This window comes from Vidua macroura, chromosome 10, assembly GCF_024509145.1.
Source record: "Vidua macroura isolate BioBank_ID:100142 chromosome 10, ASM2450914v1, whole genome shotgun sequence".
In the NCBI taxonomy this organism is placed as follows: domain Eukaryota; kingdom Metazoa; phylum Chordata; class Aves; order Passeriformes; family Viduidae; genus Vidua; species Vidua macroura.
The window spans coordinates 20327585-20354430 of record NC_071580.1 but is presented as its reverse complement, the minus strand read 5'-3'; the positions used below and the strand labels follow the sequence as shown (position 1 = coordinate 20354430).

At 45.5% G+C, this 26846-nt stretch overlaps 2 protein-coding genes and 1 long non-coding RNA gene across 6 annotated transcripts in view; 1 reads left to right on the top strand and 2 right to left on the bottom strand.

The window, feature by feature from the left end:
- Positions 1-1707: 1707 nt before the first annotated feature.
- On the bottom strand, positions 1708-22860 carry CEP63 (centrosomal protein 63). 3 transcript variants are annotated; one of them, XM_053985960.1, is made up of 15 exons: positions 22834-22860; positions 19984-20118; positions 18241-18421; positions 16933-17028; positions 14686-14808; positions 13744-13857; positions 11160-11393; positions 10756-10901; positions 9891-10025; positions 9013-9127; positions 6949-7146; positions 6437-6523; positions 5192-5391; positions 4366-4663; positions 1708-2229 (listed from the first exon to the last, which is right to left on the bottom strand). In XM_053985960.1, the coding sequence occupies exons 2-15, from the start codon at positions 20025-20027 to the stop codon at positions 2071-2073; spliced, it is 2130 nt and encodes a 709-aa protein (XP_053841935.1). In that variant the 5' UTR covers positions 20028-20118; positions 22834-22860; the 3' UTR covers positions 1708-2070. The 3 variants fall into 3 exon arrangements, with proteins under 3 accessions (XP_053841935.1, XP_053841934.1, XP_053841932.1); XM_053985959.1 differs by lacking the exon at positions 22834-22860 and adding an exon at positions 22200-22769; XM_053985957.1 differs by lacking the exon at positions 22834-22860 and adding an exon at positions 22485-22769.
- Positions 22842-26440, top strand: ANAPC13 (anaphase promoting complex subunit 13). 2 transcript variants are annotated; one of them, XM_053985963.1, is made up of 3 exons: positions 22842-22925; positions 23758-23883; positions 25980-26440. In XM_053985963.1, exons 2-3 carry the CDS (start codon positions 23785-23787, stop codon positions 26103-26105), a joined length of 225 nt encoding a protein of 74 aa, XP_053841938.1. In that variant the 5' UTR covers positions 22842-22925; positions 23758-23784; the 3' UTR covers positions 26106-26440. The 2 variants fall into 2 exon arrangements, with proteins under 2 accessions (XP_053841938.1, XP_053841937.1); XM_053985962.1 differs by lacking the exon at positions 22842-22925 and adding an exon at positions 22983-23200.
- The window catches only part of LOC128811945 (uncharacterized), a 15814-nt gene continuing 14387 nt past the window's right edge, over positions 25420-26846 (bottom strand). Inside the window, exon 5 of the long non-coding RNA XR_008438547.1 lies at positions 25420-25745. This is a non-coding gene — a long non-coding RNA (uncharacterized LOC128811945). The remainder of the gene's footprint in view (positions 25746-26846) is intronic.

The following is a 26846-nucleotide window of genomic DNA, read 5'->3' as shown; positions in this document are numbered from 1 at the left end:
AATGCACATTCTTCAGTGCAGCCAAGGTTCCAACACCAGGAGAACAGCTCTGGAGCAAACTTCTCAGTTCTCTTGGGGCATCTGCAATGAGAGAAAGAGGGAAAGATAAAGTACACATACACCAACACAGAGAAGTAACTCAGCAGTTCCCCTGCTGCAGATACTTTAGATTACATTAGTTCAATTTTTTAGTCTACTCCCTGAATGAAGCTGCTTATTACAGGTATTAGAAATTCATAAAACTGCAGGATTATAGCTGCTAATTAAGCAAATGGATCATCTTCAGTCTTGCTCTTCCCTTCTGCCAACACAAACTGCCAAATATCTCTGAAGGGATATGGAAGACCACATCAGAAACAAGGCAAAATGTCTCCTGAACTGCTGAAAACACCAACAGCATGATGCAACACTCAGTAACAAAAAATCTTCAGGAAATACAATACTATTTACAAGGTATCATTTAAAAAATGAAATTGGTGGCCTCACTGAAGGCTGTGAGGGATCCCTAAGGGTTCTGGCACTCAGTGCATCTATAGGTTCACCAGCAAAGAGGAAACAGTTTGGTGTATTCTGCTGTTCAGATTTTATCAAAATGCCCCACGCCCAACAAGTCCTTACTTGAGATCTGGACAGACAGGGTGGATGTTCCAAAAACACCCATGGACAGTTCTGCAGAGGATCCAAGGCCACTGCTGGATGACCACAGTGCAGCTCCAGCTAAGGGCAGTTCCGCATCTCATTACAAAGGCTGCACAACGAGAATCCAAAATGGATTTGAAGGTTTTACCCTCATGCAAGGAACAACACAAGAAAGCCAAAACACAAGGACTTTTGGATTGGAATGTTTCTAAACTCTGGGATACAGAGGTGCGTGCCCAAGTGCAGCCCCAGTCTGCAGCCAGGCACCTCCTTGGCTGAACTCACCTGTCTGACACAGTGGCTGGGCTCTGTGTACACGTGGTGCTTTTGAATTCCTGTTCCTTGGCAGCATTAAGTTGCTCTAACACAAGATGAAGCTGATGGAAAGGAACAGGAAACTTATGGATGTGGAATGTCCTCATCCTAAGGTTTGCCTGCACAAAGGCCATAAAGACTCAGCCACAGGAGAATTGCAGAGACCCCAAAACAAAACAAGTCCCTAGGAAATAAGTCCTGTTAACTCACTAACAACTTACCTCCCTTGAGGGAAATCTGAATATTTTCCCCAAAGGGGGTCACAGATGTATTTTGATGCAGCAGTTCCACTGGACTGTCCAGATTCAGCCCAGGCTGGCACCAGCTCACATGGCAGCTGCAATGACATGTGGATGAACCTCACCTGCTTGTGGGTTCTCCTCCCATCCAGTGTCATTTCTCATTCCCATCTCTCTTTTCCTAGAGCCAAGACCACATCCAGAATTCAGGCACTCATTCCTCAGCTATTCTGCAGTACTTCAAGCACTCTTTACAGCAAGATAAAGACACCAGATACTACACAAATTTTAAAGGGCAGAAACTACAAGAACCAGGAAATATTAAGAAATTCCACTATGGGCAAATTAACTGGAAAAAAAATGCAGATAGCCTAAAGGAAAGAGGCATTTTATTCCCTGTTCCTTGAAGAACATAGCTATGCTGTGATGGAAAAGGTCTTGATCCAAGTTCCTGATGAGAAGGGAATATAAGCCACAAGAGTCACTTTGTGTATTTGTATAAACAAGAAAAGAGGTGTTTGCCATTCTGATTTATTTCAAGGCTTTCACACGTATAAAATATACTTTAATACTTTACATAAAAACTAGCAAATGGTTTGCTTTTAAAAAACACCATCAACTTTGTGAGGGAGCACATAGCTCTGATGCAGGTCTCTGACCTATGGCAAGATGACTGAAGTGTTTGTGGTGTAACACCCCTCATCAGAGCAAGCATGTAGACAGGAGCTCCTTTTCCCCAACTCCCATCCTGCTGATTCAGCTCCAAGTAGGACACATGGCTCTCACTCAAGCTCCAATCCCAGCTGGATATAGGCACCTTCCCAGTCACAGTTTGGAAGCACGTAAGGAAACCAGCATTCCAATTCCACAAGAAACATTATTCCTGGTGTTCAAATCGTCTCACTATCTTTGCACTCTCTTTTTTCAGTTCCTCAATGTGAGCATTTAGGCACTCCAGGATGTGCTGGGATCTCACTTCTTCATCTTCCAGGTATCGTGCAGCAATGGATCCAACAGAAGCTGTAGGCAAGGGGCACTAAAGGGAAACAAAGGGATTATCAGGCATTCCTTCATTCCAAGTTTTGGCCAGAAACACCACTGATCTGTAAACCACACCACTGAACATGCTCCTTGAGGGCTCATTTCCATCTTAGTGAGCAGACTAAGCACTCAGGTCTCACACTTGTATCGCAGGTCACGTCCCTCCCAACAGTCTCCAGCCAGCAATGACTGCTGCACGAAGCCAACACTGCCAAAAAATCACTACTAAAAAATCAGGGCTAGAGAAGGTCACTACAGAATACCAAGGAGTTTGCCCAGGGTGTTGGTGCAACTCAAGGTCTACATCCTGCTCCTTGTCTCCATAAAAATCCCAGTGAGTGGGAGCACCTCAGAGTTTGGGTCCAGGGAAGGGAAAGCACAGCCAGACTGGTTTTTTTGCCACATATTCCCCACTGGGAATACCTCTGCTTTCTTTCATATACCTCCTCTTCTTCCCCAAAGTAACAGGCTCCTGATACAATCCCACAGGCAAGTACAGACCAAACTCCCATTGCAGCTCAAAGAACAGCACTTCAGTGCAGCCAGCAATGGTCAACAAACTACTCCAGATTCTTTCCTTTACAGTCAACAACTATTCCTGCTCCTCACATCACTTACCCACAAGTTATTAACTTACAAAAACAACACTCTAAACCAGGCTTAATGTACAAGCAGATGAAGAGAAGCCTTGTGCACAGGGGCTGGCACGTGAAATATTAAGGTTACTAAGGGGCTGCTTTCCATTACAGACAAGTTGTCTCAGTGTCTTGGCAAGAGAAAATAACTGGTTATTTCCAAATCTTGGAGTCTCTGTTTTTCAGATCTTGTCAACAGCCAGGAACAAAGGGAAACAGAAAAGGCTACAGACAACAAGCAAATCTCTCCCACCCCACTACTGCCTACTGATGAGAGTTCTCCTCTTTTAGTGCTAAAGGAAGTGATTTTATTAAAGACACTGGAACCTGACCATGAACAGGGAGATGCAGTCAACACCAGGAAAAATATCTGCATTTCCTTAGAAATCTTATTTCTACCTCTCAGAATAAAGAGCAGCCCATTGTCTTCTATTAAACATCAAGCCCTAGAGCTTCTCAGACCCTGAAGTGGAACTTTCACACTTTGGGTCCAATCTTGCAACCTGAAGAGTTTCCATTTACAATACTGCAGTTCCCTAAGTTCCCAAAACTGTTTTCTGGGTATGTGCACAAGCTACTTTACTCCTAAAAAATAAAGACCTATTTTTGGTAGTAAACTTCATCAAGACCTGACAAGCCTCTACTTATTTGTGCATTAGCCTTTGAGCCTCTTCTCTGGACTCCTACAAAAAGATAGCTAATAGTTTAATAGTTGTCACTGCTACCAATGCAAAAACAGAGGAGAAACTGCTCTGAGCAGTGCTGGGGCAACACATCTGGAGCAAGGATCAGTGCTCAGCATTCTCCCCTCCCTAAACATGACAGGAAGAAGTGATTCAGTGCAAATTTTCTGTCTCTTGGTCAAGTGCTTCAGCAACTGAGCTGAGGTAGGACAGAGAAAGTGCTAACACTGCTCCCGATGAAAAAAGTACAATCAGCAACCGGGAAAAGGAGCAGGCTCCCCTTGTGCAGTGAAGCAGGGATTTCAGGCTTTGTCATCAGCAAGCATAAGCAGCTTTAAGTTCAGTGTGCTGACTGCTGCAGCCTGTTTGAAAAGGGGTAAAACTCACCCTGTGCTTTACAGATGTGCAGCAACCCAGAGACTGAAATAGTGACATACTCAGCACTCCACATCTACTCTGAGCCTCTACTACAGACCCAAGCCAAAAGCTGAAGCAGAATTCTGAGGGGACGCGAGCAGGTCCTGATACACGATGAGGTGCAGCACCATGAGCTCCTGGAATTAACTTAGCAAGCACACAAACACAAAGCACTTCTCAAAGGAGTTCTGAAGAGCCACCATATGGATCCCCCTGGCCAAGTCTTAACCATCCGGCAGTGGCTTTCTTTCCCTGTTTAACACTTGATTTACTTAGAGGATCACACACAACATGCAGTTAGGTCATGCATTCAAATGCCTGTCTCCTTTTGCCAGATAAGAACCCAGATCTATTTTCAGCTGCTGAGCAGCAAGTAGGTCCTGTACAACTGCTTACCAAAAACACAGATTCTCTGTGATGATTTAAGGCAGGCTGCTTAGATGCTTCATCTGCAAAATCTTTGTTTTCATCCACCACATGAAGCACAGACTCTGCTCCCAGCCAGGCACGTGACTCCTTGCAGTTCTCGCTGCTGCTCTGGGAGGGTGGCTCACCCATCTCGGGGGTCACAGTTCCTGTTTCAGCAGCCCCACACCTTTGGGAGTCCCTGTGATGATGCTGAGCAGTCCTGTCAGGCTGGAGATGTGTCCTGCCTGTGTGTTCATCCTGCTCGTGCTGTGCTTCCCAAGCTGTCCTGGAAGGGAGGTTTGAGCACAGAACTGAGTTTGTCTCTTAGCAGCTGAACTCCAGCAAAACTCACACAGAGGCAACAATTAACATAGATGTTACTAATAGCCCTGGCAATCCAAACTTGTTTCCATAGCACTTCCAGACACACATTCAGTCCCTGTGGAATTCTCTCTCTCTTCTGCTACTGTAGATAACAAAAACCACAGCCTGCACATCCTAGCACAGCAACAGAAAGGAACACAGCTGCCTGGGCCACATCTAATCCTGTCACCAAAAACAGCACAGACTGCTGCTCCAAAGAGAGGCAAAGGCAGACAAAAGACAAACACTGCTGGCTTTGCAGAACACAAACCAGCTGGGACTCAAAGCTACTGCACTGCTTAAGGCATAAAGGCAGATTCCCAAACAGTCCTCGTCTTCTCCCAGACACTCAATGCACTGGAGAGAGACCCAGCATGCCATTAAACCCCACACATCCCCACACCTTCTGCCCTCCTCACCCTGAGGAAGCAGCATCCCTGGGGTCACTCACCTGTGCTGTACATCCCTGGGCTCTTTGCCTTGCCCCTGCTGAGCCATGCTCTCAGGTTCATCTGGGCACACCTGTGCAGTGACCCCCAGTTTTGCCCTGGTCTCTGCGAGGTCCATCCGCAGCTGCTGGTTCTCAGATATTAATTTCTGGAGCTCAGCAGCGTAGTCCTCCCTGAGTGCTCTCAGGGTGCCATCATCCCCCTAATAAAGAAGGGCAGAAGCCAGAAGTTCTGGTTTGCAAGACACCACAGACACATCCAGAGCAAAGGCCAGTATCTAAGGTCTTTCCAAATGTGCATCAGGATCACCAGGCCAAGATCCAGCTCCTGTTCTTCGGGTCCAGAGGCTTTTTTTTAAGGAAGATTTTTTGCTTTGCACACTGCTACCACATTTTTGGGAACTCACACAGGCAAAAGCCACCAGGCACTTTTCAAACAGAAAGTTTGGTTATTTTAGGTTATTTTAGTTTCAAATCAGCCCTCCAGAAAGCTGTGTTTTTAAACCAGCTCACCAGCCACAAGCTTCTGTTCAGCAGTTTCCCAGGAACTTGGCACATTTGACAATCACCCCAAACTAAGAGCTTAAGTTGAGACAGAACTTGCAAAGCAGCTACTTCTTCCTTCACAAAATGAGTCAACTTGTGATTTCTGCCAAGGCTGCACCTCTGCACCTCTGTGCAGGCTCCTCTTCTCCCTTCTGCCTCAAGAGTTTTGGAGGTTTTGTTCAGCTGCAGGAGCCCACCACAGGGCCCTTTCCAAGAACACTGCCTCACCACATCCAGCCCGTATTCCCAGTCTGCATCCTGCTCATGGAGAGGAAAGGAGAGCCCTGCTGAATGGCTCCTCACCAGAGGAGAACACGCTCTCACCCCAAGTATTTCAAGGGCCAGAGCAGTTACAGCTCTAGGACAGGTCAAAAGAACATCACAGGCTGAGAATCAAAGCTTTGAGGTAAACTGGCTTAAAATTGAATTGTCATGAAATGTACTAAAAAATGTGGGCCAAAGCCCATTGAGAAGACATGGAAATTATGGCTGCTTCTGCAGTTCTCTTCACCACTTTCTGACTGAACAAATGCTTGATATTTCTGCACCTTATTTCCTCTCAAAATGCTTCTTTTGCTTGGGTTTTAAGTTCACTGAGCTTTATCCCGTATTTTGAGAGGCCTGGGCAAAGACTCTGACTATCCCCAGGTAGGAACACAAGGCTAGCCCCTTCCCAGCTCCTGGTTCTCAATACCTTCATACCTTCAGCTTACCACACTCTCTTTTTTCCAGAATCTCTGAGAGATGACGATTTTCCAGCCTCAAGGTTTCCAGCTGGACCAGAATTACCTGAGGAGTCAGAGGCAACCAACAAGCTTAGAAAAATAACACAAGGCATGCCCACAACACCCTCCAAGCATTTTCCACCCTCAAACTCAAGTACTAAGCAAGGTTTGGGCTGCTAGTTGTACTGGGACCCTACAGAGGAGGCTACAAAAATAACCAGGCACAGTTTTCAAAGATGTTATCCATCCTGGTCTAGTTAGCATGAGTGATCCCAAAGAATTCTGTGGGACTATAGGCTGCTGGTTTGAAAAGAAGCAGCAAGACAGATTCAGTGAACACCATCATTAGAAGATTCCTTCAGAAGGTCTCTGTTTTTGTACAGAGGCTAAAGAGAGAAGGAAACTACTATTGTAGCTAAAAACCAGGATGGTGTTCCAAGCCTTCAGATCCCTTAAACAGATAGCATAAGAGTCTTGTGCCTTTTTTACCCTGTGCTCCACTGCTTTCCTCTCTGCTCTTTCAATCTCTGCTCTGAGCTGCTGCTCCAGGTCTGAGGTGGAGCCGCTCGCCGATGCAATGGTGATGTCCCGCTGCTGCAGCTCCTGTGTCAGCCTGGAGATCTCCCTTTTCATCCCCTCTAGCTCACTGCTGTGCATTTGTTCAGCCTGAGAGAGCTGGTCTTTCAACTGGAGGAAGACATGCACACATCACCCACAAGCTTTTAAAACATATTTCAGCTAAAAAAGCTAAAGTATTGCACATGGGAATGTGAAATCTCAGTCCTGGAAAACAAAAAAAAATTCTATGTAACAAACCCTCTGCACATGCTTGTCCTTCCTGATTGAAAGCCACCTCATCCCAATCCTTTCCCACACCACACACTGCCAACTGGAAAGAAGCTTCATGCCATGAGGTACTTGAGAAGACCCACTATTTATCAAACCAACAGCCTCTTCAGCTCATCATTCAACCTCTGTAGCCAAAGCCAGAGAGCCAAAGGTTCACCATGACCAGGGAAGCACAGTAACTCTTGGAAAATATAACCCTGCAATTTGCCACTCTGCCTTCCTGAGGTAGATACCGCTTAAAGACGGTAACTTTAAATAGCTCGAGCTGGATTTTTCTTCCAGGAATTAATTTGCCCTAAGTCTTTTGAATCAATATTAGAGTTGAATCAATGTTAGCATGTAGCAACTAAAGCTTCCCATGGCAAACTTCCACCAGCCAGATATGCACAGGGCAAAAATACATCTCTGTTTTCATAAGTGTGATGACCACTAGTCCCTGCATTATGAGAGAATAATCATTCCCTATTTTCTTTCCACATGACAGGCATTATTTTATTTTCAGTTCATTCAATCTCATTTATCTCTTTTCCAGTTTGCTAAGTCCTATTCCATTCAGCTGCTGCTTGTATAAAAACCACTCCATCCTTTTGGTCATCTTTTCCATACCTTATCTTGGTTTATTCAATGCTTTTTGAGGTGGCAGACCTGCACCACATACAATATACTGGTAGGCACACTGTATATTTATTCAGTGGCACAACAGAACAACAGCAGCATAATTCCTTCCTCAGAACTCCATTCCATTAGTCAGAAATATTAACCACCCCAACACACAGGATTTTTCTGAGAATTACAAGCATTTTAGAAAATTGAACCAGATGATCTCTGCCTACCCATGTAAATACTGTTCACACGGTGATTTATCTCCATGTCACCTCAATGCCTCCCAAGTATATAAAACAGAAACAGCCTTCATAAATCTCTCCCTCCTCCCCAGCAGCCTCTGGAAGATTCATTTACTGTGTGGCTGTTTAGATGTGTAACCAAGCACACATCTCTGGCAAGATCTGCACCTCTGTATGTTCAGAATAAAGGATGAAAGATTTCCACACAAGTGAGGTTTTTCATTCAGGTTCAATGAGGCTTCCACTCTACCAGGCTCCAGTGAAAGCTCTCACATGAGCTGATGCAGACCATTATGAAGAGCCAAGCTAGTGAAGGGCTTGCCCCCCTTGGGTGATCAGAGCTCTGGGGTGAGCTCCTCATGGCAGGTGAGCTGCTCCATTCCTCCCAGCCCCTGCCCTCACGTCCAGCTACCAAGCCTGAAACACATCCCCTTATTCACACAGGAACCAGGACACATTCGAAGTCCTGCCTCAAGTGTGACAGGACATATTACAGCAAACTCACTCCTTCTCTGCTCTTCATCCTGTTGGGAGCCTTTAAAGCTTTTAAGCCTTAGGCTTAAACTCAGGATTCCAGACCTTAATTTCCTCACATATTTGCTCCTCCAGCAGTAATTCCAGTATCTCCACAGTGTACAGAAGTACTCGGGGAGCCCAGGAGATGCTCACAAAGCCAGGTTCAGACACCTGCAAACAGGTGTCCTCTCAACCCTTCCTCTGCCAGGTGTGCTCCTTACCTCCAGCAGATCCCTGCCTGCACAGCAGCCCTGCCCTGGTCCCACTGCTGAGGCACGTGGCACACAGGGATCAGTTCTCTCCACCAGTGCCATCCCACTCCCCAGGAACAAAGTCACATTACCTTTTTAATCTCTGCCCTTGACTCAGTCTGGTCTTCTTCCAGGGACTGCAGCTCTTTGATATTCTCACCCAGCTCCTCACTCAGCTGCACACACCTGGCATTTGAAGACACCAGGCTGGGTGCCAAATGCAAAAGTATAGATTAGAATAACCCAAGGAGGAGGAAATGGTCAGAGAAACTTTGATCTTCCAGGCAGTCCTTTACATCCATTACAACAGAAACTGAACTCAGCCTACAAGTTCCTTACCAATCCTCTGGGTTTGTTTTCTAAAATCATTTCACAAGAGATCAGGAAGCTCATCTAAAGATAACAGCTGTTTCTTGCTTGTTTATTTACAAACTAAGATTACAAAATTTCTATGTAAACACAAGTCTGAAAACCATAAACTTGGAGAGGAATCACAGAATAACAAAATGCTTTGGGTTGGGAGGGACCCTAAAGCTCAACTCGTTCCACCCCCTGCTGTGGGCAGGGACACCTTCAACTAGACCAGGTTGCCTCAACCCCCATCTATCCTGAACACCTCTAGAGATGAGGAGTCCACAATCTCTCTGGACAGATTTGTTTATAATCCTCACTTCACAGGAAGATCCTTAGCAGCTGCCTAACAAAGACGCCTTAGCCTATTATGAGCGAAGGTGCTCAGCCTAAGCAGGCTGGAACACTGACAACACCCACTGTGTGCAGTGAAAGGCAGCCAACCAATTACCAAAGCAGTCACTATTACACTGCACAATGAATAGCACTTGATTTCTTTGGCCCTTTGATATTTAAAACAAGCCTACAAAAATCACTGGTTAACTTGATGAACACAATTAGGTGCTGTATTATTATCCAAGACTAATTGCACTTGCAGAGGGAGCAAGCAGTGGGCTACCTGTTCTCAAGACGAGTCACCTCTGACTGCAAGTGCTGTTCCTTCTTCTGGGCAACATCCAGCTGCAGCAGCACCTGCTCCAGCTCCAGCCCTGCAGAGGACAATGGCTTCCCTTGCAAGCGCTCCTCCAAGGCCCTACACAGAAACAGCAGATTTAATCTCAGCACAGAAACATCATGTCTTGAGTTCACTGGTACAGGGAACATAACTACTGTTTTCTTGGAGTTCTCTGAAAAATACACAGCACCTAAAAGCAGGTGACAACTGTGTGCAGTGTGAGTAAGCAAACACAGCAGCTGGACGACAGCCCCTGCTTGAGTTAAGGCTGATTGAAAAAGACTACATTTTATTTTGATGTTGGCCCCCTGCCAGAGACTGGTAGGTGACCAACACCCAAACCTTCTGACACAGCCACCAGAACCCAACAGCCTCTGCACATTTCCAGGGCAGAAGGGGAAGGCCAGTATGGTTTTGTCACAGATGTAGTTACCTCGCCCAGCCCGAACCAGTGAGAACTGTCACCCAGGTTAAAAAGCATATTCTCAAACCCTGAAAGGCCTCCACCACTTGGCTGAAAATGCCTGGGAGAAACACCCTCAAAAGCCCTGCATTGCCTCCAGAAACCCAGCTGAGGAAAGTGGATTCCTTCCATGCTCTTCACTGATTATCTGCTAATTTCAAAAGCAATGCAAATTGAAAAATGCTGTAAGGCAGCACAGTGCTTGTGAGAAACTCCAGTGCACTATGTTAAATACAACCAGTACAGACCCAGCTGCATGAAAATGCTGCTACTGTCCTCAGTGAGAGAACCTGGAGCATAGATCTGGATTGAAGAGCCAAAGCACCAGCAAGGCATAGATGCTACCTGATGAGGAGTTCTTTTCTGTGAAGAGTTTCAGCCATCCTGTCCAGCTCTTTCTGTAACTGTTCCTGGTGCAGCTTCGAGCTGTCAATGAAATCTTCTTGAGACTGCAAGGTGGCCCTCAGTTCCATCTTCTCATCCTGCAGCACCTGCACAGGACGCAGAAGGAATGACTGCTGCAAGATGGACCAAACCAGTTTGTTGCAACGTGATGAGAGGTTGATCAGATTTTTTAGGACCCTTGGAAATACTGCAGAGCAGCACATGGCTACAAAGTCAATTTTGGTGTCAATCAGGAACTTTACAAAGGCTCTAGAAAGAGACAAAAACTCCAGGATGGAAAGCCTTCCCACCACTTCTCACCAGCACTGCTTTAGACCCCGGTTCTTAAGAGTTCCTTCACTGACCTCTAACATTTTCTTGGACTGCCTTAATTCTTCTTGAACTCTCTGCTGATCTTCCAGAATCATGCGCTTGTCCTCGCTCAGGTCATCCACCCTCATGCTGAGCCTCTCCACCTCCAGCTCGTTGGCACAGATGGTGTCCTTGGCCCTCTCCAGCCTGCTGGTTAAGTGCTGGATTTCCGAGCGGCTCGCCAGCTCCACTGAGTCCAGGATCTGCTTCCGATTGGCCAGCTGGGTCTGCAACAGCAATCACCTGCACTAGAGCTAAACTGCAAAAACACCAAAGTTCTACCAAAGCTAAATTCAACACAACTACTGATTTCTTGGTGTAATGAGCCACATTCTCATTCTCAACAATACCTTCCAAGGAATTAGGGAGAGCACTATTCCAGGGTTACATGATGGATAAAATTTCCCAAGGCAAACAGAATAAGTAAAAAACAAAATGAAAAAAGAGGGGGCCCTTTGATTCCAAAAGCAGTTTAAGGAGAATCTGGAAAATGAGAATCTCAAATCACTCCAGCTGCCCGAGTATGATTTGTCCAAGAACAAAGCCTCCTGCTATTTTTCGCTCATGAGCCCAAGGCTAGACCAGGACTAATGGCTGCAGGTAAGAAAGTTTGCAAACCAAACAGGGCAGAGATTACTCAACAATTAATTCCACACCAGGACAGGAAGTAGCTCTGGGTGCACAACTGCAAAACCACAACCACCAAATAGCCCCAAAACAAACCAGTTGTAACAGCCAATTTGCTTTGTTGTCTGCAGTAAATACCTGGTTCCAGCAACTTGGGGGAATGCTCACTTTGAATTTTTAAGTGTTTTAATGGCAGACAAAAAAGTAAGAAGGAACATATGAGTAGCAGACAATACCTGATCTATAATTTATAGGCACAATACTTTATTTCATAGCATTTCTTTCCACACAGCTAGCTGGTGAAATTTAACAAGCTAGCTCTCACATAAACTTCTAGGAACATTCACTTCATATACTCCTTTATTGCATAAAATCTTTGAATTTTTAAAGGTTGAAACAAAATATTTGAGCAGTCCTATACTCCCAGTTTCAAAGAGTAGCAATGCCTGCCAGCTTCACAATCACTGCATGCCTTGATTTACACAAACTGTAAGAACTGCTCATTTGCAAGGCTATGGTATAGTTTTGATTACAGCCTTTTATTATTATTTAAATAGTCATGACAGAAAAGGTAATCAAGAGGGCTGAGAGTTTAAAGCAGTGCCTTTCTTCACCTAAGAAACCAGAGTATCAGACTGCCTGAACATTTATTTCTGCATTAAGAAAACATTTAAGCTGTCTCTTATTTCCAGCCACAAAATATTCAGGCCAGCAGAGAATTCCAGGTTTTTAGGAGAGGCTGACTTTAAAAGCTGCAGGTGTTCCAGAAGGTGGTCTGTACTGGGAAGAATTCCAGGCTTCCCTAAGCTGCTCTGGAAGAGCTGAGGGGAAGCCAGATGAAAGGAGAGAGAGAGGAGAAGTACTCCATGGTCAGGGATCTCAGCTTGACCTTGTGCTAGAAAGACAACTAAGCACATAAAATGTACAGAAATGTCCAAGGCAAAAATTTAGCACTTCCATGCTGGGCTTTTCAAAGCAATTGAGGATTCAGGCAGTCTGTTCACAGTACCTGTGCACCTAAGGCACCTATGCCACTCTGGCAAAACCTCCCCAAGCTCCTGGTTTTCTGCTGCACAGTAAGACAAGTTCCTCTGTGCCCCAGTGTCCCAGCCTGAGCTCCAAGGACACATCTGTTCCCAAACAATTGAGCTATCAACGACACACAGATAGCAGAGCAGCAAGACCTTCTGCTCAAGGACTCTCTCCGCATTTGTAGATCTCCTGGTGTCAGCCTCTCACAAAGCCCCTGTCAGAGCCAGCTTCAATCCTGTCATCACAGTCTCCCTCCTCGCAGGAGCTTCCACTCAAGAGCAACTCAGGAGCCCATTAAGGCAAAGTCCCCAGCAAGAGCTTCTTATCAGTGTCTGCTGTGATTGCGTCTGTGTGACTTCACAGCTGTGCTCTAGGACAATTCATCTTGCTCTGCTGCAGCACGACTAATTCACTGAGCCATCAGCTTTGCAGAACAGCAGCCCCACTACTTTCCTTTGAGAGACCTGAAAAAAGGGGTGGGGGGCTGAAAACTGCTGTTGCTTCAGTATTTTATGGAAGGCTCTGCTGTAGGGGAAGACTGTTTTCTAACAGTACCCTCTGAGCTGGACCCACAAGGTTCATATTTAGCTGCTGGCAGGTACACAGCTTTCAACTAGACAACGGGATGTAACATATTTTAAAGTGCTGTGGTCTTTGCCTTCCAGGTCTTTGCCTTCTACTCTCTTCTCTGCTAACCAGAGCAATGGAAGGGAGAGCTGCACAAGGTTTATCTAATCTCTGATGACAGACTCCAGATCTTTTTTCCATACAGCACTTGTACAAGCAAACCGTATTCTGCCAGAACATTAAAAGTCACTTCAATGGCAATCTGAACTGGATGGGTGCCTGAGAGATTTCATTAGCCTCTCCCTCCCTCCCACAAACAAAGCAGAAACTTCCAGCACATGCTAATTGTACCTGCACGAGTTCGGAGTGCTCTGCCAGAGCCTTGCGCTGCGCCTCCAGCGATGCCACCTGCTGTTGGTACCGCAGGCGCTGCTTCTCCCAGTCAAGTGATTTTTGACGGAACTCCTGCAAGGACAGCAGGGGTGGCTTGGAGCAGTACATCCCCCTCCAGTTCACATCCATGTCTGCCTTCTCTCCCCAACATATCCTCACACCTTTCCCCCAGCAGGGAAACCATTAGCCAGTCACCTGATGCAGCAGCTCAGCAGTGCAGAGCCCTCACACACAGTGCACGCTGCATTCCTTCCCCACCCGAGGTAAAGCTGCTCACAAATGTTAAGTGCCAACGCATTCATGGCTGGTTTCCTGGGTTTGCTGTCAGGGGTTTAACAATTCAAACTGGCTTTAGCTTCCAAAACATGCTGGTATTGAAATCACCAAGATGACAAGAATTAAATACAGAATTTGACTGCTAATCTCTGTTCCAGAAATTGGGCACTACATCAGTCAGATGTGTGTTGTTACCACATCTCTCAGGAGGAGAAAACTGAGTGGGGTTGAGCTCAGCAGAGCAGAAAGATTAGATGTGACAGGGTTACAAAGAAGTTTGACATGTAGCTCCCTCCTCCTCCAAGAAGTGAGAATACAACCTCCCCACACTGGAATTCATTCCATTCACATAATTAGTTACTCTTCCAGCACCTTCTCCCTTTTATTTAGTCTAAGGGTAAGAACAGCATTAAGGTTTATGCTGTGCAGTCAGAGGCCCCAGCGCATGAAACTGCCTTTATCACACATGCAGGCTGAGAACAGCTGCACCTGGAGAGTGGATGGGCAGTGCTCCTTAAGCAGGACTCATTGTCCACTTCCTAGTGGACTGTTCAGTCACCAGTGAAGCCCAGTAAGGCAGTTAATATATACAAGCTGGTCCGCACTTGCTTTTTCACCACATACCTCCAGCTTCCTGGTCAGTCGGCTCAATTCAAACTTGTCCTCCTCTTGTCCCTTGTTAGCTTCTCCTCTGCTTCTTGTTTTTTTCTTCTGCAGCTTCTCATAGCTCCTCCTCAGCCGGGACAACTGCAGAATACAGTGAAAGAGTGAGCTTTGCTCAAGGCCCCAAGGCAAGAATTAAACAGCCCTTTGAAAGAAGATATACAAAGTGGTTCACACAAACAATGCCCTCATCAAGGCCACACATCTCCCAAGTGAAGGCTTCCATTTGGATAATGAGTCTTTTATACCAACAGCACAGCAAAACACACGAGTTGTATGAGAGTAGCAAGATGCCACTGAAGTCATGACATCAGCAACTTTTAACTAAAGCTCTGTCTTACCATAATTAAAGCATGACTGAAATATTGATCAGATGGAGGTTTACAGGCAGCTGTCAATGGAGCAAGAGCACAGCATCCCCCTCTCTGCAGGTGGTTCCCAGCCCCAGGAAGAGCCGGCAGCGCCTGTGGATGATCTGCTCACCCACAGGAGCACACCCACCACACCACACACGGGTAAATCTTGTGTGATCAAAATACACTTGTGCAGCTCAGGTGGGAACTGGAACGCTCCTGCTTAGTGGGAGAAGGAAGGTTTGAGAATTGCCATTACCCATAATATCAACACCACTTCATCTGTCATTTTCTGCTTAGATACACTGTGTATTTCACAATAAGTGGAAAATGCCAACAGAAAATATCACTCCTACGCCTGCTGCTAGGATGCTGAAGTTGTATCAGAAGCAGGAATGAGGAAAAAACTCTTGACATTTAAATGACCCTCCATGCAAATAATCACTTGCAACTTGCAGAGAATTTTTCATATGATGAGCTCCTCCCTACTTAACTATTAAATAAAAGGCTTCCAAATAGCCACATGAATTTGAGAAGCCATCACTGTTCTGAGGGACAAAGCTAAGCCCATGGATGAACAGAAGGACCATGAGAAGAAAAAATATCTGATTCAAGACCTGATGCATTCACTACTTTTGTGTGTTCAGTGGGAACAGACAGATGTTCAGGCTTAGAGATAATGCCAACATCTTTTGCCAAACATATCAGGAGATAAGAGGTTTATTCTTTCAACAGTCTCAGTTAGACACCGTACCTGTAATTGCACTGGAAATGGTGGTAAACAGGGACAGAAATAATTTCCCCAAACAGCACTAAGAACAGAAGACTGAGGAATATTGGAGCTCAATGTCATCAGCATTAATACTGTGTAGGTAAAATACCCACAAACTGCAAGTTAGGCCACAACACACAGGCTGTATTTCAGCCTTAGCAATTTAAGCTGATCTGCCAATGTACCTCAGCTTTGCTCTGCAGCTTATCCACAATTCCAGTGAGAACACCCAGTGAATGAAGACTGTTAGTCATATGGAATAGTGAGGTGTTTTTAAATGAGAAAAGATGCCTTCTGTCATCAGAGCAGAGACTACCAAATTAATTTCACTTATGGCTTACAGTGAGCAGGAACTAGGCCCAGCCCTCTGGAGAAAACAGGTCAGTGCTCTATGAGCTGCTCATGCCAGTTCACTCCCTGCTCTTGGCAAGTGCAGACAGGCAAGTAGTTCAGGCATAAATCTGGAATGCTGTTATACCACCTGCAGGACAGGTATCATCTTGCATTGAGCAAGAGGTTTTTATTGTCAAACAGCATTTCCTACGTACACTTGTTTTTTATAAAAGGTATTAAAACTAATATTCCTTGAGAGTACCAAATCCCTGCTAAAGTCATCGGTGTTAACAGAGGCAAAAAGATGAGACCACATATCACTGTTATTTCCTGATCTCACACAAGCCAGGCCAGTTACATCTCCACCCTTTTTGAATTTCAGAAAAGCTGAAAGAGGAAACTGCTCCTGCCTGTACCTGTGGCAGCTCCAGAACCAGCACTGTGGTGACTGGGATGGGCAAAGACAGGACATTCTTGCAGTGAACTTCTGCAGATGTCCAACATACGAAAACATTTCTACTCCAACAGTTTTCTGTCTGCCACCAAGTTCCTCCAAATTACAAAAACAGGCAAATTGAGCCATACAAATGTCACTTTATCGATGCTCAATGCTCTTTTTGCTAAGCACACAAACACTAACAGAGTGGGCAGTTTTAAAACCACAGCATTGAAACAAAAAACAATGACACAAAGTAACCGATCCATCATCAACTGGGAACTAGAAACCAAACTTCTCTTTTTGCAACTCACCTCCTCCTGGAATTTCTTCAGCTGTTGTTCATACTCTCTAACCATGTCCTGCTTGGATTTTTCCACATCTTCGACCTGGCGACGCAGTAGGCCAACCTGAACAGAGGGATAAAAAGCAAATAAATACAACAGAAGTAGGCTTAATTGCCAGTAGATACATGGACATTTCACTGGGGTCCTTCATTTTGAAATAGATGGAAGCTGTGCCTAAATCTTTGGTAGGCTGGGGCCACAACTGTTTCTGTTGTGGTGTCTTGTTTTGAGCCAGTTTCTGGATTTCACTCCTGGGGACAAAGCTGACATATTTGGTTTGTGCCAAAAGCCTATTTCTATCCAGTATTTTCATCAAATTCTTCACAAATATGCATTATGATTTTAAGCTACCTACCAAGAGAAAAGTTGGCCATGTCATTATCTTACCATGCTCAGAGAAAGGAGAGATTCCAAATAGCAAGGAAAAAGTAAGAAAAGGGGTTTTGAAGCTCACAGAAAAGACTTCCCTGACAGTGAATCAACTGCTCCTGTGACTCATTTTTCTCCCTTTTTTTTTCTCCTCCTATCTTTTTCCAATCCACAACCTGAGTGGTCACAAACTAACAAATTAAAACTAAAAGAAAACCCACAGAAAATTCATATGACTAAACCAAAAGCAAGAATATACTCCAACAGTGACTTCAAACATACTTTACAGTTCAGTTTGAAATCCATGTTTGCTTTTGGTGGTAAGAGACATTTCAAGTGTCTTGAGAAAACACAATTGATAATAACAACAATAACCTATATGATAAAAATCATTATTCTTGCAAACAGAAATCCTGTGGCTCAACTGCATCTCATGGTCCACATCCTGCACAAAACCTTCACTTACTAACAATTTTCCACCAATACAGATTTTTTTTGCACTTTCCTCAGGCTTTTATTTAAAGACCACAAAACCAGAGCCCTGTAAAAAAGCCCATGGAGAGTTACCCAGCAATATCTTGGTATAGTTCATAGTAGGAACTGGCTTTCTTGGTGCAGATTATTTAGTAGGAAATGGGTATTTTCTACCAATGACTGCAGGTTGCTGGACTGTCCATTATTGCTGTAGCCAGGACCAGTGCCTCTAGGTTCTCTCTAATAACTCCAACAGTTCAATATGTGGACTTCCACCAACCCTAGGGGAGCAGATCACTTGACTTGGATTGAGTTATTAACCAGACACCTTGTTCCAACAGGTCCTTTAAAAATTCTATTCCTGATTTCCTGATTCTAACAGGTAAAACACACTGCTGACTCCAACCAAAAAATAGTATGAAACAAAGGTACCTCCTTTTGCTTTTCCTGCAGAGCTGCCTTGGCAGAGGAAAGTTCCTGCTCCCGAGCACTCAGACAAGCTTCCAAAGCCTGTGTCTGCCCTTCCCATTCGGATTTCTTGTGAGCCACCATGATGTCTATCTGCTTCATCAGCTCCTGCAGCTCGGCTTCACAGGAGGTCAAGAACCCACCGCTGGAGGGGACAGAGCCTGGAGTTAAATAAAGCAAGTCCCACCCAACACGTCCAGTGTCCCAAACCAACAAAGGCAGCAGAACATACTGACTGGCACAAGGCACCAACTCTGCACACACAGTGCTTTGACCTCTCTTCAAATCAGCTCACACAGAATAGAATCACAGAATCATTAAGGTCAGAAAAGATCTCCAAGATCATCAAGTCCAACCTTTTACCCAATACCATCCATGCCTGCTAAACCACATCACTTCACACTTAGGCATTCAGTCTTTTGCCTTGGGTACTGTGCATTATGTAAGGAAACCAAAGTGTGTTTAATTCATATTTTGTATTGCCTTAACTGCTCTCCAGGCAGTGGCATTTTATAGCAGGTTTCAGAAACCAGAGGAATCTTACAGCCAAGCTATGAGCTCCCAAAAACAGAAGTTTATCACAAATGCAGACAAACTCTGAAGCAGAGGGGGCTGGATGACAACATGATAATGAAGAATCAAACCCTCGCAATCCATCGGGGAGCACAAGCTCCCTAGCGATGCCCAGATTTCTAATTTGGTGCAGTAATTATTGAAGCAAATTCAAGTAACTCCTCTGAAACTTCCCAGCTGCCAAGACAGGGACAATATTAAGGTTTGCCAGACACAGCCCTAGAGGGTGGTGAACTCCATAACGATCTCTACCCCTTTAATTTGCCTGTCAAAGGGAAGAACTGAAAAGAAATGGAAATCAATAGGTTAAGGGATAGAAATTTCTCAGTTCCCCCAGGGCCTATGCACACTTCATTACTTGGCACTTTTTCTATAGGAAAAGAAATACTTCTTAAAGGAGCCAAAATCAGTCACATTTGAAGTTCACCCTGTCCTGTGAGTTAACCAAAAATTAGCAGCTATTATGCAGAGCAGGAACATTTCCTTCACAGCATCTGCTAATATGTAGCAAATTCTAAACTTGATTTCTGCAACCAGCTCTCTAAAGAAGATACAGTATCAAATAAATTTGTGTCACATTCTCAAGGATGACTAGGAAAATGGCATCAGTGACTTTTGCTTCACGGTTGTTTAACACATAAAGCATTTTGTTCTGTTATTGTCACTACAGTCTCTCTCGGGGATTGAAAAGTCTAGAGACTCTCACCTCAGAGCATTAAGGATTCACTCAGAGCTGAGTGGGACTCTGCAGTTTCAACACAAGCAGGAAATAATCAGATGTTTTCAGTGAAATCAGATAACAAAGTCACATCTCATTAACCTTTCAAGGCTGTTACAAAATAAATATTTATTCACAACTCTATTTACTACTGCTCCTGATGTTGGACAGTTAGAATAGTTTACAACAACAACTGAGAAAAAAAGAGGCTGAGGTTTCAGGAAGATGTACAACTAAATTTCTGACAATTAACACTATAAAGCAGGGATTAGTGCAGAGCCAGCTCCCCCAGTGACTTTGCTTTTGCAGCAGCTGAGGGCCACTGCACACTTACACCAGAGGAGTTATTCTGAGTAAGAGGCAAGGTTAATACTTAAATCATCTGGAATGACTGCTGTGTACAGTTGCATACATACCTCCCCTGCCCATTTCTTTGCATTCCTTCCAGCAAAGCCTCCATCACTGAATCCTGGTGGCTTCAGTACTAGGGAAGTACAGGAAAGCAGTGGTCACCCACGGCAATGCACAAACCAGGCTGCTTCTCCATCCAACTGCAGGAAAAGTGGAAGCCCACAAAGCACAGAAGTCAAAAAACATACAAGGAGCATGCAATTACAGGTGAGGAAAACAATGGCACCTTCATGAACTTACAAGCCAAACAGAAGAAAACGGATTTTTCTATCAGAAAAATATACCAAATGCTATCATCCAGCACTACCAAATTGCAGTGATATAATCATGTGATCTAATAAATTCAGAGAGGAGCAATGAGAATCTGCACTTGTGTGAACTCAACACAGGAGGACTGGTAGATCTCCTGGGAGCACCAGCCTCTGGAGAAACAGGAACATTTGGGCTTCAAAGGGGCCAGCCCAAGATCCACCTCTGACAGGGAAGTTTGTCACTTCAGAGAGAAAACACCAGCAAGTAGCAGTAAGAATTCATCCATAAATTACATGTTTTCCAGGCCTCTATTAAAGACTAGGTTAAAGAGACCATGCAGTTTACCACCACCCTCAGAACACACTGGTTGTTCATACAGTTGTGGGAATTTTAAGAAAACACAAACTCCTTAGACTTTCCTCTTAAATTATGAAAATAAGTTGAACAGCTTTATAGTAGCAATACATTGCTTCAGTTAAAAATTACACCTTTTAAGTAGCAAACACATGCATACCAAAAGAAATTTCACATCTTGGTGAAAGAGAGAAGGGTTTACATTAAAGCCAAAAATGGGGAATAAAAATTTGCCATGCAACCAGAGCCAGGAAGCCAGAATTTATTTCAATGTCTCCTTCATGAAACTGCAGCTAGCATAAAAATGGTTAACTTGTCCAGAGCTATTAACACAAATTTCTGTTTCCAAGATCTACACACTTTCCAAGTACTGAAGATGGATCCTTCCACCATAATTCCTCAAAGATTAATATGGCATTAAGCAATCAGCAAAAGGGGAGCAGGTCACAGCAAGGGAGACTTTCATAAATGCAGGCTCAGCTTTGCTCTCTTTCTCAAAGAATTTTCTATCATGCTCCTACAGCATTTAAAAACACAATTCAGAGATTAAAACCTGTCCTTGGGAGCCATGTTTTAAACCACAACCATATAAAAAATGCACAGAAAAAAAAATCCTATCCCTATTCTGACAGTGTTTTGTCTGTCTTTGGTCCTGTTTGTGCTTAACAAAACTCAATCAGTATGCAGAACAATTTTGTGGTTCTGCTGAGGGCAGGGTGCTGAGGAGAGCAGATGAGCAGACCCCCTGAGCTGCTGACAGCATTCCAAGAGCTCTCCAGGTGGCCACAGCAGACATTAGACAGTAGCAGCTCTCCTTTTTCATTCTAATCACACCTACACAGAATCAATTTTCAGTGGGTAGAGAGATGAGGAGACAGACAGCATAGAATTCCAGAACAGTTTGGGTTGGAAAGGATCTTAAAGTCATCTCATGCCAAACCCCTGCCATGGGCAGGGGCACCTTTCACTATCCCAGGTTGCTCCAAGCCCTGTCCAACCTGGCCTTGGACGGCACAGCCACAGCTTCTCTGTGCCTCTGCCTTACCACCCTCACAGCCTGACAGCTTTGCTTACCTTGCTGGCATACCCAGATTTTGGGGAAAAGCCTTAAAATCAGACACCTCTAGCCAGTCCTATGCTACATAAGGTTTGCTGACTTAGTATTAAATTTTGGCCTCTCATGCTTGCAAGTTGCAATGTGCAAGTTACAGGCACCTGAGTAAAGACCCACAAGAGGAAACAATCTCCTTCATTAACGACAGCTGAAGGAAGGAGAGCTGGCAGGTCACTTCTGAAAGTGAAGAAAATTGAAGTATTTGCACAAAAAAAAAAAAAAAAAAAGCCCAAAACAAGACAACATACTTAAAAATAAACAAGGCTTAGCATCCTAGCTCAAGGCAGAATTGTAGTAGAGTCGAGAGGACTTTACAATACACAGGAGAACTTAAGAATAGTGCCCATGAGACAAGACTGGGATTACTTTGCATTTAAAAACACAGAAAGATGCAATCTTAAAGCGTTGCTGGAAGCATGCTTACAATGAACACAAAAGGAGCAGTAACCTCCAAAAGCAAGGCCACAGGCGAGCTCTGCTTGCCAGCGGCAGGAAAGGCACCTGCGGCAGGAGCCCGGAGCGAACCACCCCTCGCCAGGGCGAGAATCCCAGAATCACTGAAGTCGGAAAAGTCCTCTGAGACCATCGAGTCCAATCTTGTGACCGATCCCCACTTTGTCACCCAGCCCAGAGCACTGAGTGCCGCGTCCAGTCTTTCCTTAAACACCTCCAGGGATGGGGACGCCAGCACCGCCGCCCTGGGCAGCCCTTTCCAATATCTAATCACCCCTTCTGTGAAGGAATTGCTCCTAATGTCCAGCCCAGACCTGCCCTGGCGCAGCTTACGTCTATGAAGTGGCCGGGGCCAGCGGGCCCGGGCAGTGCTCCCCGCTACAGCCTCCGGCAGGCATTCCCTACTGCCGCCGTGCCGCAGCTGCTCCCAGCCGGAGCCTCCCCGCCGGCCGAGCCCTCACAGCGTCTGCCCCGCACCCGCCGCGGCACAGCTTCCCTGCCCGGGGCCCTGCCAGCGCCGCGCCCCGGGGAGCCGCCCTGAGCCCCCGAGCGAGCTCCACTCCGGCCTGCCCAACACCCCAGCTCTGGCTGGCCGGCCGACCCGCCCTCCTCTCTTGTTTCTTCCCTTCCTTCCTTCCTGCCTGCCCTCCTTCCTTCCCTCCCTCCTTCCCGCCTTTCCCACCCAGGCGGCGGGCACGGCCCGGCCTCGCCGCGGCAGCGCTGCGCATGCGCCGAGGCGGCGCCTGCGCAACACCGGCCCAGGAGATGGGCAGGGTAGGGCGGGCTGGGGAGCGCGGGGGACACCGGGGGGACACCGCGGGACACGGGCGGTCACCGAGCCGTGGTGGCCGGGAGAGGCAGGGATCGCAGCACGCCGGGGCTGGGATGCGCTCGGCCCCGTGCCCATCGCCGCCCACATCGCGGCTCCGGCAGCCGGCGAGTGCCAGGCCTGGCTCGGTTTTGAATGAGTGTCAGTCCTCTCACACCCCCCAGGACCGAGCTGCCTGCTGCTGCTGCCCCGCAGGATCGCACCGGGACGAGGGCCTGAGGTGACCCTTCAAGGAGGGCAGAGTACAGTTAAACACTCTGGAATAATTGTAGGAGCTGGGGGTGAAAGATAGGTCTCGTTTTGCTTCTGTTTCACCGGTTTCCTGGACTTCAGGTTCGGGCGGAATTCTGGGTACCTTGAAGTCCTTTGTTGTGACTCTCCCAGACATGTGAAGGAGCGGGTGAGGCACGGCACTGCTCAGGGGCTGTAAGCCAGCAGGCAGCAAAGGCTTCTGGGCAGCTCTAGGTGCTCAAACTCACTCAAATTAGACTTCTAAAAGTCAGTCAGTAGATATAAATACACGTGAATATCAATAATAACCATCTGGTTTTATATATTAATCTCTGATGCATATCAATCTGCAATTCACTTTGATAGAGTTCTTTTCAGATGAAGTTGTTCTCTGTGGTTATAACCCCTTTTTGAGTGGATTAGGGAAATCAAGGTATTCCTTGCAAGTTTAAACTTCATATGGATTGCATCAAAACTGGAGCATAGTCCAGACTACAGCTCCTTGGCTGGGAGTGTTATTAAAACAGCATCTGCTTTGTGTCACAGATTTAGCTGCTCTCGCCCGCTGTGACGATGGACAGCGAGGTGCAGAGGGATGGCAGGATCCTGGATCTGATCGATGATGCATGGAGGGAAGATAAATTGCCCTACGAGGACGTGGCCATCCCTCTGGTAGGTGAATTGCTACTTATCAATCTGAGTTAAGGCTACTGTGTTCATCACAGTCTCTTCCAAGAAAAGGCACAGAGTGTTGCTCGTGGTGCGGCTAATTTGTACAAGAGGCTCCTGGATCTGACTCCTTCCTTGCCCTATATGCCAGTCATTCCTGAGTGCATGAGGACATGGATCTTCTGTCCCTCGTCCCCTGACCAGTTGCTGAATCCTCTCAGAACTGGAGTGCCCTTTACATTGCACTATCCTGGGTTTGGCATCAGGGAGAAGCAGAATCATCCTTTCTCTCTGCTTCCCTTTCTCGTTCCTGGTGTTTGAGGTACTTTCTCGGTTGTTCAGAGAGCAGAGGATCAGTCTCGCAGTTCCAGTCTTGGTTACGCTTTATTTCCACTTCCTGCAATGCCATTAAAAGAAGCTGAGACGTTTTCATAAGTGTTTCAAAGCAGTCTTTTCCAGATACAGTGTTGCTGTTGGAAGTTCTGGGACAGCAGTGAAGGACTGGCAGGTGCAGCAGGGACTCTTGCCTGTGGTGCTGTGGCCAAGGCATGGCACCTCTCTTTTCATTCAGGGTACAGCTGCAAGGCTGGAGAGGGGCAGCAGGGGAAAAGCTACTGCTGATCCTACAGAGCCCAGAGCTAAAGCTTCAGATCTCCCACACTGACACCTTTCCTTAGCTATTTTGAAACTTACAGGGAAGTTAGAGGTAGCTGAGGATTTTCCCTTCCCTTTTACTCTCTTTGTACACAAGCTTTACCCCAGCTAGCACAGATAAAACAGCCATTGGGATTGTGGGGTTTCTTTCAGCAGAGAGACATTTCCAAATCTGTGACATGGTTCAAGCATTAGCCCTGCCACCACTGGCTTTTCAGAGAGGGCGAGGAGCAGCTGCACAACTCAAAATCTGTATGTGCAGCACACATTTTGCTGCCGAGAGTTGGGCTTGAGGGAAGCGTCTTGCAGAAGTATGATTCTCAGCTAAAAGAGCACAAACCCTTCTTTGCTTGGGATAACCTTTATTAGGCAAGCTGAGTATCATAAACAGGTTCCTTGTTGACAATTGCCTTTACCTTGAGTCCAAACATTACTGTGTCTTCCCTTAGAGCCACCTCGTGATGGCTTACAGTCACATACAGCTGAGAGCCTCAGAGAAGGAAGCCTCACCAGTTACCAATAGAAAGAAAGGCCTGGCTGTGGATATAAAGATCCTTAGAGATGGGATTGGCTCTGATCACATAGAAAAAACAGCATGAATTCACAGGGGACTTACTCAGGGACATTGCAAAGGAGCAACCAGAATGGCTGTGAAAGTGGTATTTGAGCCTGTCCTAAGAATCTGCTCCAGTGCTTACTCAAGACATTTCTGGGAACTCAAATGGGTTCAAATCATTAATTGTTTTCAAAGCTGAAACACTTTATTTAGCTCCTGCTGAGATTTCCAGAGGTCTAGAACTCAGAATTCCTGCCCAAATGGTATCTGGCAGAATAGCACACACTCAGCGTGACTACACCAATACAGCAAGACAGAGAACAAATAATAGAAGGAAGGAAAATGAAATCTCAGTTAAACTTTCCCTCCCTTTACTGTGGTGTGAGCAGCTCTGTGGCACACCTGGCAGGGGGTTCTGCACAGCTACACCTGACTCCAGCATACAGACAGGAAGGACTTCTAACCTGCCATAGGAAAGTCACATTTTACAGAACCAGCTGTCTGCAGTATTTGTATTCTTGGCAACAGCAGAAGCAGCACATTGCAAACAAACAATGGAATAAATGCATTGTACTGTTATTTACTTACTTTGCATTTGCTGTATATTCTCCCTCACTGTGTGTGCAGTCTGAGTGTATAGCAAGGCCCCAGGGTCCTGGAAAACAATTTACCTTTCAGATTAACCACCATATTCAAATGAAAAGAATACTGTTCATGATGAGGCTCAGCAATATTTTTAAGTGGATCAGTATGTATGATATTCATTGTTCAGATGCACCCTCTGGTCTCGTTTGTGGGTTTTGTATCTATCCATACAAATCATAACAACCTGCTGCTTGCAGGAAGTGTGTTACATGTGGAATACATTCTACCTGTGTTTTGTTCTCAGAATGAGCTCCCTGAACCAGAGCAAGACAACGGTGGCACCACTGAGTCTGTGAAAGAGCAAGAAATGAAGTGGACAGATTTGGCTCTCCAGTATCTCCATGAAAACGTTCCACCCACGGGAAATTAGTGAATCGGTGGAATTTCACACAGTGGATGCATGAATGCAAAATAAAAATATTTTTTTGGCTGACCATTGCTGTCATAAGCTGCCCTAAGGAGGAAACAACTTCCTGGAAACTTTCAGATTCCAGCAGTGGTTCTGCTCACAATGAAGAGTTTAAAATGCTTCTTTCTTGAATGTGAAATAGCAAAGGTTCTGACTTCTCAGAGCCAAGTGCAAAATGTTTCATGCTTATAAGATTATTTCATGTTTTCTGTTAAATTGTTCTTAAGTTGGTGCCAATTCTGATCTTAAATGTTTTCTACACATGATTAAAAAGTTTTTACTGTCTCAAATTGCAATTGATTTCAAAGCTCACAGTGGGATTATTGTCTAAAGTTCTTTGTACAAAACCCAAATAGCTGTGAGTTGTTGCCATCTTTAACAAGTGTGTGGCTGAGGCAGGATGTGTGGGGCAGGTGTGAAAGGTTGGTCAGCAGAATCAAGAGTGGGGAGTAACCTGTAAGCACTTGAATTCCTGCTCTCAGGATCTGATGGTGGTGGTGGACAGCATTTCCAGTGCTGACATCCTGGGAATGTTTGCCAGTGTGTACAGTGAACAGGCAGTCTAATTTATGCTGAAATGGTGGTTACTCAAAATCATGGTCTTCCAAGGGATGGTTGAGAGTTCCAAGGAAGAACCTGCCAGTCCTAGTGTAGGGCCTCTTGATGTGTGAGCCACTCAGATGAGCAACCGCAGATCAGAAA

Bases quoted from the DNA above. Each gene is read 5' to 3' on its own strand.
- ANAPC13 (XM_053985963.1), top strand. From the start codon at position 23,785: ATGGACAGCGAGGTGCAGAGGGATGGCAGGATCCTGGATCTGATCGAT. The intron at 23,884-25,979 runs GTAGGTGAATTG...TTTTGTTCTCAG, and splicing joins AGGACGTGGCCATCCCTCTG to AATGAGCTCCCTGAACCAGA.
- CEP63 (XM_053985960.1), bottom strand. From the start codon at position 20,027: ATGGAGGCTTTGCTGGAAGGAATGCAAAGAAATGGGCAGGGGAG. The intron at 18,422-19,983 runs GTATGTATGCAA...TGTCCCCTCCAG, and splicing joins CAAAGAAATGGGCAGGGGAG to CGGTGGGTTCTTGACCTCCT. The intron at 9,128-9,890 runs GTAGCCCACTGC...TTTGGCACCCAG, and splicing joins GTGACTCGTCTTGAGAACAG to CCTGGTGTCTTCAAATGCCA.